The following is an 11,935-nucleotide window of genomic DNA, read 5'->3' on the forward strand; positions in this document are numbered from 1 at the left end:
CTATGAACCTGCCAGATCACAATGAGGTGCAGCACGCTCAAAAGGTTTGCTCTTCCAAGTGATCGGCGCGCTGTGGTGCTGAAAGCGGTGTTGTTTGTACGAATCTTTGTGTGATCTATCGTGACGGGATCCCTTCCATGACAATAATCTATTGCAGAGTTAGTTTACTGTGTACGCTCGGAAGTAGTAGACATTTAAATCTAGTGTCGGAGAAACTCAGAAAACGATGGATAGGATTTGTTACCGAAGTTTTAACATTTAAAAACCTCCAGGAATAATGTTCTCTTTTGTCCCAGATGATAATATCAGATAAAGAATAGTGTGTTACGTGTTCACGTGAGAAATATATTGTTTGACAGTTCATTTGTGATAGTTAGCAGGTCGATATTCAGCTGTTTCAATGTTTAAAAGGTGCGTGTTTTGAAATATGAGTAAGGTCGCTGATTCGGGAGCGCTGCCTCCAACCGAGGACTTATCGTCATCACCCAACAACACTCCGTCTGTACCCGGGCACTATATCAACACCTCGACACTCCTAACACAAAACCAGGACACAGAAAATGACGGGGACACTGACCCAGAAACCAGGGAGTCCAGTCTCCTGTCTAATGGTGCTGATCACTTGTCAGATGTAGAGGAGTTAGAGTCTGACGTAGAGGATGTGGAGAACAATAGACAATTGTTTGACAGTTCCAATAAAAGGCAAATTGAGAATGGCGGTGTGTCTGAACGTACTTTGGCATTCGAGGATCCGGCAGTGTTACAGTACAACAATACCACCACAATGGAACAGGAGGAAGCCATTGAAAAACCCAGACCTACACGTAAATATCTACAGCGGAAAAGGCTGAAACTGCTAGTGAATAAAGTTATGGAGAATTTCAAAGCCAATGTGAGAAATCAAAGGCCATTACGCCTGCATATGAATGTGAAACCCAAACAAGCCTGGGAATACGGCCCACTAACAACAGGTGCCTATAATGATCTAGGGGACCTGTTCTGTACAATGCCGTTAACAGAATGGACTATAGAAGGCCAGATAAGCGCCGAGGAGTCAGAGAAATCGGTGGTTTATACACAGGACACAGCGCGAGCAATCAGTGCCTCCGATCGGGAGGAGAGACGATTTACTTCGCCATCTACTGACAATTATACTGTGTTAGCCGACGCTTACATGGTTGATACAGACGAGGAAAAAACTCGGGACGAAGAGGATATTGTAAATGTTCAGGGCAACAAATCTAGAGCAACATCGGCGGCTGTGAACGATCAGAACATCAAATCTAGAGCAACATCAGCAGTGCCTAATTCGTTAGATCCTGTCGATAACGATAACCCCAATGTAACAGGTCCTGGGTTCACCTCTACCCCAAGGGCAGCTCCATCGTTAGAAAATGTGACATCTGTAGCGTTAACTCCAACTGCTGAAAACCCATCCCTTCACGTAGCGACTATACCTACGGAAAATCGTGTTTCCAGAACCACTTCCCCTATTAAAGGGCTTGTAAAGTCATCAACAACTGGGGCTACGCCTTCCGACAAACCTCAACAGCGATCGGCACCCATTAATAAGGTCAACAGTCCAATCACCTTCATCTCCGCCACATACGAAAAACCCAAGCCTAACGTGACGTTTGCGCGAAGTACCACATCGATTCCTATAAACGTTACAAACGCCATTCACTCTGCTCCTCCAAGTACTGCATTACATAAGGAGGACACGTGGGGATCACGTGCTCCACTTCCTAGTCTGGCGTCCCACGACAGCATGAAACTGGAAGAGGAAGGGTCCGAGACATCTTCGTCCTCGCCTCAAAATAAGCGAAAAATCATCGTGACATTACCAGATATTTCAACAGATGTAGAGGATCGCAAAAAGGTTTTACACACTCAGATCACACCGAGTGAATCTAGGAACGGTTTTCCTAGTGCGAAAACTAGCAAATCGTTACCGAAACAACGCCAGAAATCACCACCAAATTATACCCTAGAAGGATCAGCCAGAACTCTGACTCGAAAGCAGACCGACCTACCAAATCTTAAGGTTACGAATTTAAACGAGGAAACTTTGACGTCCAGTTTATTCCGTATAGCCCCGGCAAATACGCAGAAAGGATCAATCGAAATCGTCACCTCAGAAAATGTCTCTGCAGGAAGTGATTCGGTCAGTTCACCGGAAGTGGTTGACACTATTCCACCTGTGACTCCCATGGTAGCTAGTATACCAAAATTACACGCGGAAAATCCACTTTTATCTGTGAAAGGAACAAATGTTTCGAGCTCAACTCCTTTGGGTGAGTGTACTGCTGACAGTTCTTCATCTGAATCGGTAGATATGTCAAGGAACATGCTGGGTAATAGACTTAGTATAGTCATCGTAAACCGGAAGCGAGCAAAAGCATGTAGACAGCGCCACAAGCGGAAGTCAGCTCATCATCAGAGTGAACCGGAAATGAGACTGTTTAGATCATCTTACACCAGGAGAAACAAGGACATGGAGTATACCGGTCCGTTTATAGAGAGATCTAAGACACTCGAATTCCCTTCGTTGTCTCCCGGAAAAGTTTGGAATCCTGATCTGGAAGCAACCGCTATACGTACTAACCCAGAAAATCATAAAGGTAAGTGAAAGAGGGGAAAGAATGATTTATATTGTTGTTTTCTTATTTAAGAAACAAAAATCGAGATATAAAACCCATTTCATTGTCTGCTATTAAAATCAGATTTACTCAATAGGTCAAGTAATAAATGTACATAAAATCCCTCTCTGATAGATGTATACAAGGTACACAATTCATTATAACAATTGCACGTACATGTATATGATATCATTATGGAAGTAGAAAACTCATTACTAAATACAATCAAATGCATAATGGATTCTCATTTTGAGAATGGACTTATTTATAGTTACATGTATATCATAGTATCATAAAAAAGTTTTGGGCATTCAGGGGTAACTACCTTTCAGAAAGGACTGGAAATTAAAAAAGAGGAATGTCTCATTATCGCAGAGGATAAAGAGAGAAACTGAATCGGATTTCTTAAAACATGGATATATGACATGAAATGTTTGCTGGTACTTTTTTTTGTGGTTTGGAACCAAACAAGTATTGTGTGGGTAGAAATTTGTTTGCTTAAAAAATTTCAACAATATACAAAACTATTTTCGTTGCTTTTTTCTTTCGTAATTCCACAATAACGTTTCTTCACAAGAAACATTTCATATACATTGCATTTTTCAAAATGTAGCCCCAACATAATTTTATATCGAGACGATCATGCTAAGGGGAAGGTCTTCAAACAGCACGATGTCGATTTAGAGGGAAGAGGGTGCAGAATAAGATAAACTGTTATTGAATCAAGATTGCTATATTGCGATGACTATTATTAAATAAGCATTTGTCGTGATATTTGCTAAGAAGTTGAAACAATAATAAAACCCATAAAAACAATATGTTTACACTAGTGTATTGAAACAACGTCAGGGTTTTCAAACAAAGGGAAATTTTTGGATATCTTTTGTCCAGTCTTTCGAAATTTTGTCATCATTGTTTCTTTTAAAACTGCATTTCCTAAAACTAAAAATTTCCCTTAGAACGTTTTGGAATACGCTGTCTTCATGGGGAAGATATGGTGTTTGTTTTAACAGACAACTGAATGCCAAAACATCGCTACAACAATCAAAACATAAATTGAACAACCATGTCATGTGGTTGTGATTTCAATCTGACATAATATGTAGTGATAAAAAGGCACAGTTCAAAACAATTATTATGATTCTGTAATTTTTTGTTATATCACTATGTATAGTGTCACACATTGACGTTGACACTTTTACAAAGTGGCTGATAATGACACAACAAATCGGTGACTTTAGCGGTTGTTGTTCTTTTTCCGGAGTCGTCAGGGATAAGGATAGCTTAACGTTTGGTGTACAGTAAAAATGTGGATTTCATTCGAGATTCGAAACTACAAACATAAAAAACGAAGTTGTGAAAAAATCCGTCATGGTACGGTGTTAAATGCCAATATTTCATTAAGTGTTTTATTCATAAATTCTCAACACACAGTTATCAAACTAAATACATCCTAGATAGTCGTGATAACGATAAAACATGAAATAGTGACGACAACCTATGGTACAATAAAGCACCGATCGCCATTAACATAAATGTTTAAACTTTTCAGACCAATTACTACATGTATTAGATGGAACTAGGATTTATAACTTTATGTCGAATATAAATTTATTAATAAATTTCTTCATACGAACATGGCCTTAAGACACGTATCAATACTTTTCACGTCTCTGGGTAAATGTTCGAACGAAATGTGTCAATATATAAACTTATCTATTAAATTAATACAACAGGAACATTAAATTACTAGAATCATTCATTTCTAGGGTCTCTGGTTCGTACAGAAGTAATTGAAGATTCAATCTGGGCACTTTTAGCATGTACAAAGACTGGCTTACAGGAAATAGGCGGTAAAATCGTTAGATAAGAAGGCTATATAACCCATTAGAGGAGAGAGTAGTTTTAAATGACTGCAGATTAATTTTCAATGTGATCAAATACCCCATACACAGTGCATTATACAGTAATAATACGGAGATATAGATAGCGATATGTTACAACACTTCACAGTTAAAGATATTGTAGTCATAGGCATGGAGATTCGGAGCATTAAATCAAAACAGTATCTTAATGAAACAAACTTTAAAAAGAAATAAAAATTTACAAAACTTTGACCAGAATTTACATAAGTATATATTACTAAGTAACAAAGTCTCTTGATAGAATTATTGGATAGTATTTTTATTTGATGAATTTAAAATATATTTGATGTATGGGGGCCTACAATCTTAGTGTTGACGACCCAACCCTCTGGTCTTACTCTACTTGATTGATGATACACAGAATCTGGTCTCCATAGATAAACAATTCATATGAAATGTTTACGAGGAAGAACCAGGAACTCGTTGAAAATTAATTGTACATGGACGACAGCACCCTAGAGATAAATTCAGTAAAGGCTTGGGGTTTCAATAGCTATATTATCTCGATGTATTAATCTGTCATTCTCCTGATTACCCATTAGTTGTTTATTACCAATATTTTCATACGTAACGTTAGAATAAAAATCATTTTAGTGCTTTAGTTTTGAACACCATCAAAGGTTAGCATGTACATTAGGATGTTGACTATTCATTTTTTTTACTTTAAAGTTTAGATTTTAACCAATAGATTAAAAGTTACTTTTTACTACATGATGTCGTGGGTATAAAAATTGGTTTTGAACTTTCAGTCTATTTCAGTAATTCTTTGTTTCTGAGAATTTAATGTTAAATGAATTCACCAAACATTGACTTTCTTTTCCACAAACCATGATATAATACAAAAAAAGTGTGAAACTACAATTAGTAGTGTCGTACTGATGATGTGGGTAACCGACTATGGTTTTGACCCGCGAAAATATGCGGCACCACGGTACAAAGTCTAGGCTCCCAATCTGATGATTGACTTTGCCCCGCCGTTTTAACTATCTGAGTAATCACGTGTAAGAATCAGGAGTGAGATAATGGCACTATGTACACCTATGGTTCTCTACTTAGTATAGCATACTATCTGTATAAGGGACGTACAGTGGGGGGCCAGAGAGATGGGACGACTGATAGCCTAGCTAATGACCCTACAGACGTTATATTACCACTAGGTATAGACGTGAGAACACAACCACGACGGAATGATTCATATTTATAGTCAAATTGAAAATAGTAATGAATTGCGTCTTTCCTGGCACCAAAACATGGAAATAAATCGATTTATAGTGAAACTTGTTCATAACTCTAGCCTTGATATTCGTTAAGAATTCGTAAATTGTTTCTACATCGGTAATGACAGGGAAACATCAAGAGCACTACATTCTTGCAGTTTTTTTTAGATTATGAAGTGTTTAATGACCTTTGTACCGGTATGTATACAATGTTATTTTGTATTAATGGATGGTTCAGTAATACAATTGTACTTAAAATGCATTGGAGATCACAATATACGGTTTAGCACAGCTTTCGTAAGCCATACACCATACCTGAACAGCTGTGATATATATATTATCTATTAAGTTAAACCCAAGTGGATGAAAACATTGACTTCACATTATTATATTTTACACTGCAGGTCTTGTTCATCTTAGCTTACTGTGTGTTTAGAATTAGTGTCTATTGAATACGTATCAACAAGGGTTGGGTTTTTCTCCTCGTTTTTATGTCGGGTCGTTATTACTATCTTACTTATTCTGCCACCCCAGTGCTAACCTTTTATCAAGCAATTCAATAAAATATTGGGCGATTTACAAAACCAACAACATGTAATGATTTTAGCGAGCAGCTGAATACATAAATATTCGATTACTTCACTATTACCTTACACCTTAAACTCCTCGCTGTTTGTATTAAACGGTCTGCCATTGTACAGCGGTGCAGCGCGATTTCAATTTCACGTCATTGTGGTAATCATATATATGTTAAGTACCACAAGGTATAATTAAAAGCAATTATAGACGGGTAGAGGTTACGCCTATCTATACACATAAATAGTACAGTAACAGGGAGGACGAACTAGTATGGCTTTACAGATGTTTTCAATGCATTACATAAAACACATTTAAATGATGGTAAAAATGTAACATATAATCATATAAATATAACTAATATAAACATTGAAAGGCATTTATTGATAACACAAGAACACATCGATCTAGACAACACATTCCGGACCGTAGAACTCACAATTCTTGTAATAAAAACACATATATAAGAAACTAAACATTTACTTCAATTTAACAAAAATGTGTTAATACTGACATTGTATTAAAAACATGGAAACTGTCATCTAAAAATTGCGAAATCACTGTCAGGGTATATGCTATTTGCATAGTGTTATTTTGATGTCAAAGTTATAGGCTTCACCGGTATTTATGTAGAACTTATTAAAAGGAATTATGTTAGGAGATTATGTTATACGGTAAAGTACATATACACTGTTGACACACAGGTCATGACTTCCTATCTCAATACGAGCATTATGTAATGTTTTGTATGTAGCATACTGTGTCCTCATAAGGTGGCGTTTTCCATTAACCTGATTTAACCACAATTTAATGCCATCATTTCTTACATATCTTTATGTAATTTAACATATGTAACAGTTTGTGTAATACCCTGTTATAATATCATTACACGAATTATAATTATCAGGAATATTCTCTTGAATAATATATAATGTTATAACTGAAATGTGTGATGGCTTCTGTCACCGATACACTATCATATGAATCATAACCGATATATTGTACGAGCCAGATGCCGTTTGATTGACGTCTGGCAGGGCAGCCGGATGCTTATCCATGCAATAATAATTGAAATCATACCTACATACACCTACAGGTGTCCAGTTACCTGAATATTAACCCGAAAGGTTGCAGCATTGTCAAACATTTATGACATAAACCAGTTCGAGATCATTCCAAGTTTACCTCGCGATCATCTCGAGATTGAGTTTACCATACACCAGGATGCCCTTTAAGCCAGACAACCTCTAATACTACAAAAACAATAATCTCTCTGACACCTTATCCAATACCATTGTAGCTGCAATACCCATTCAGTACTGAGTCGTTATTCTTTTCAATAGGTGCCAATACAACATTTATCTCCTCGTGTCTCTAACATTTACAGGTCTGTAACGTGATCTACTAACGCTACCTAATCCTAGTCTTAAATGATTTTTTATTATTGATCTAAAACAGGTTTGTTTTTCCTTCGAATACATATTGTTAATGTATGCAATTAAAGGATGAGTGTGGATATATTACCATATCCTCTCGGGGTTAGTTAAGTGGTTGTAATGTCTTTGTGATTTATTTTACTGTAACCCGATATCATTAATTATAATATAGTATTAGTGTGTTGATGCTACTATGTAAAGGTATCAGAAAGGCTTAACAAACAATCATCTTGCTAGGATCTAATAGTTTAACTTTCAAATATATCATTCATATTCACAACAACTAAAATATTCTAATTCTATTTAGTTCAAAATTAAAATGTCTTCGGATTATGTAAATCAGTTGTCCATGATAAGGATAATTCGTGTATTCACATCTTCGTAAGTAAAGGGATGTGTTTTAAGTGGGGGAATCAGTATAGACGGGGGTAAACATGGGTCGCTGTATGGTGCCAGGTCTAGGTGCGTGTTAGGGCTTTGTGTTACGGCCTTAGCTTCTTTCTAATGGACCAAAGGTCTCCGAACGTGGGAAGTGTAATCTATACACAAAGAACAGTCAACACCCTGTTTGTCTGGAAATCTTTACTTAAATCACACATTTTTGTTCAGTTGAATTGATCAAATAATGCGAATTTCACGATGTTACCAAAGACTTACAAAGAAAACGAAATGTTAATGGAATTTATTATTGAATGTTTACATATAAATCATTTGCCTTGATTCAAACATTGATAGATAATAAACTACTGTGAAATAAGTTAAATACAGGTTTCCGAATAACAACATCAAAGTATTATATTTCACATAGGTAAATATGGTAAATAGTTTCATCATCTCGTACTTCGTTTAATTAGCGACTTAAACATCCAGACGGTGTCCTCAGTTTGCAAGGTCAAATGCATGAAGCAAAGCTAAGTGGAATTTTGATGATTAACACTTGATTATTTATTTACATGCACACTGTATGAATTAACTCTTATAATTTGAATACATAATTTATATCATTAAAAGAGAAAATGCAAAATTTGTAAAAGAGGAAACTGATGACATGTACTCTCAACATAAAATCTCGATTAATTAACATGGCTAAACTATCACTAGGCAAAATAGTTTCAATGAAAATATAAAATAACGATCTACTTAATGGCAGCTGAACATTGTAAACTATTCAAAACATCCGATTTTTTCCTGAACATGAAATTTCCATGGTTTTAGTTCTGAAACTAGATATTGGAGTAAAAGTGGTAGTCGTTGCAGTGTCGGTTTGCAAAGCATCGAAGAAGTATGTCACATTGACATAGTAAAGCATTTGTTCTATGTTTGCAACCATTGCATAACTTTAATAGATGTTATAGAACAGTCTAAATGAATTTAATGCACAAATGTGTCAATCTAATTTACTAACATATTCTTGCAAAGTACATTTAGTCGACCACTTCTACCTTACCGTTTTGTCATATTCATTCTACAAAAAACGAATTATGATTACCGTCATAATTAATTCAACAAAGTTATACAGTATTCCATTTCCCTTTAAAATCTGTTCTTCTTATCACCTTCTTAACAGATCTCTTGAAAAAGTCTACCTATTATTACACCGTCTCGACTGCATTAAGTATAAGAAGTAAAACATCCCCTGATTATAATTTGCCAGTGATACACTTAGTATTCCACAAAGTTGCTCTCAGGGGTGCTCCACTGCCGACTGAGCATACACTATGATTATCATTTGGACAACAATTTAAGTTTAATCGTGAATATTTGTCTATTTAACACAAAATACATATAGACTAATTTGCTTTGCTTTTATTTTCTGCACTTTCAGACGATGATGTGCCCTTACCTTCAGTCTGGCACCTCTATCAAGTAAATGACCAAGACATCATATCACATATAATGATGCATATTGTTTAGGTCTATTACAAGCAAATAAAACACATTGCAAAGACAATAAATACAAATTAATATATCCGACACGAGCCCTCCAAGGGATATGCAAAACCCTCATCAACATGTATATTTGTGATATTGATTTCAAGTGTTTTATAACATAATTGGTTAACATTTGTAACAATGTTAAAAACGAAATAGTGACACAATTTCTCCTAGAATATGTCCGTTTTTGAGATCCTAAAACGACATTAGTCGAGTTCAATTAGTCCCACTTTCCGATGATTGTGACGTCACAAAATCGCGTCTATGTATGACGTCACCAATACCGAATGGTGGGACCAATTGACGGTAAATTGAACTTTATCCACGTCGTTTTGGTATCTCACAACCGGCCGAGACGCCGCAATACACCAATATTAGAAGCTCTACGGAAATTATTCCATCCATTTTATCATCAAATATATCATAATTATACAGTAGTGAGTGACCATATATGGTTAGATATATACATATTATGGAATATTTATAATCGGAAATACTTTTCCCATTGCAGATCCCAAAAAGCCTCAAAAGTCGCTCAAGTTGACATGTCTTCGTGGTTCGGAGAAGGAGGTCAACCCACTCGGCAGTGTACCTCAGGCGTCACAACTTAATGGACATATGTCGGACTTCCTGTATCGTGTGTTCGTCCGTCAGAATCTTGCCTCTCAAACAGGGAGTGCGGGCAAAAAATCCACCCCGCCGCCTTTACCGGAAGTTCCTCCCAGCTACAAGCCTTTCCGTTCATTAACTTTTGTTCAGAGTAACCCTGCTGTGCGCCTATATAGACAACCAAACTGGTCACCAGATAAGACGTACAGTGCTGACAAACTAGGGATTGTAAACAACCCTTCGTTTGTCGTTCTTTAGTGATGATGTGTGTCCTACCTTCAGATCAAGAGTAATATAATGTGTTATTTTAGAATCAAAATAATATGTAGACATGACATTTCAGAGCAATGGGATTATTTGTTGGAATTGTTGAATAAATGATATTTCAGCTTCGTTTATATTATATTCCTTCATTTCAACCGATGTACAAATATTATAGAAGATATAAAGATTTCAAACGTTTGTGACAGAAAGTTTCAACGAAATGCTTTCATCATATAGCTATCCGCAAAAGAGGCCAACAAATTTGGTTTCTCATTTTCAAAATAAGATTTAAAAAAAAAGAGGACTATAAATATTTGCTAGTCTGCGATATCTCGAGATCCATGATGAGTATAATATTTTGCCCCGAATATGTCTCTTGGTTCATATTTAATTCCATAAGTGAAATGTCAAACTAAGGAAAGGGGGAATTTTATTGTTACATGAATGGTTAATGTTGTGCAGTTTCGCCCTTTCTGGTGTTTCTGCATAAATTGCCCATTAAACCAGCAAAACACATTTAAAGCACTTCTCAAATATTCGAACACTAGAGGGTTTTCAGTTGAAACGCTACATCAGCAGTCGGGATTTGATATTTTCGAGTTATCATTTAAATCTTTAAACAAAAAGGAAGCTGTGAGTTGATATCTTGGATTCAGTAACATTTTCGCATATCAATCATCGTATGTATCAACTTTTTACCTAATCAAGGCAGGTGAACACAAACGTGTGCTGACGACTACTGTATTTCATAATAATTATGTGACTACTCATACAAATACTAGGATAACAAGCTTACAGTAAGTGTTGCAAGCAACACAAGTCCCCTGCATTCTACTACAGTTTGGTAAGCTATTATTGTGACCAGTCTCATACAAAGAAATTTTACCAAATGACATGAAAACATTGATGATTATAAAAGCCTTAAGTTACCAGTGTATGGAGTTCGAACAAAATTTATTGATGTGTTCTCAGGTTATCGTCAGGAAATTTGTGAAACGATCTATTTTTATTAACAGTGACCATTACAACTGAGCCTTTGACCACAAATTCAATCCCAAGCTGCATTTTCTTATATGCTACCATTTTGTGAAGTTTGATCAAAATCCATCAACTCGTTCTGAAGTTATCATCTGGAAACCAAATCCGAACAGACAGACAAGGACAAACACTATAGTCCCCTTCGGGGACTAACAAAGAAGCCAAAACAATATCCCAATATGTACTAAAATTATATGTAAACTGAACATTTTCAACGATAAAAAAACAACGGCAACAGATTTTAACTGGTTCACCATTGTGCTTGGTACGAAAATACATCAACCTTGGGTATAACA

At 36.1% G+C, this 11,935-nt stretch overlaps 1 protein-coding gene across 1 annotated transcript; it reads left to right on the forward strand.

The window, feature by feature from the left end:
- Positions 1-25: 25 nt before the first annotated feature.
- Positions 26-10,730, forward strand: LOC138327450 (mucin-22-like). Its single transcript, XM_069273534.1, has 2 exons — positions 26-2,621; positions 10,240-10,730. Exons 1-2 carry the CDS (start codon positions 428-430, stop codon positions 10,593-10,595), a joined length of 2,550 nt encoding a protein of 849 aa, XP_069129635.1. The 5' UTR covers positions 26-427; the 3' UTR covers positions 10,596-10,730.
- The last annotated feature ends 1,205 nt before the right edge of the window (positions 10,731-11,935 follow it).

The sequence above is a fragment of the Argopecten irradians genome, chromosome 7 (assembly GCF_041381155.1).
Source record: "Argopecten irradians isolate NY chromosome 7, Ai_NY, whole genome shotgun sequence".
NCBI lineage: Eukaryota > Metazoa > Mollusca > Bivalvia > Pectinida > Pectinidae > Argopecten > Argopecten irradians.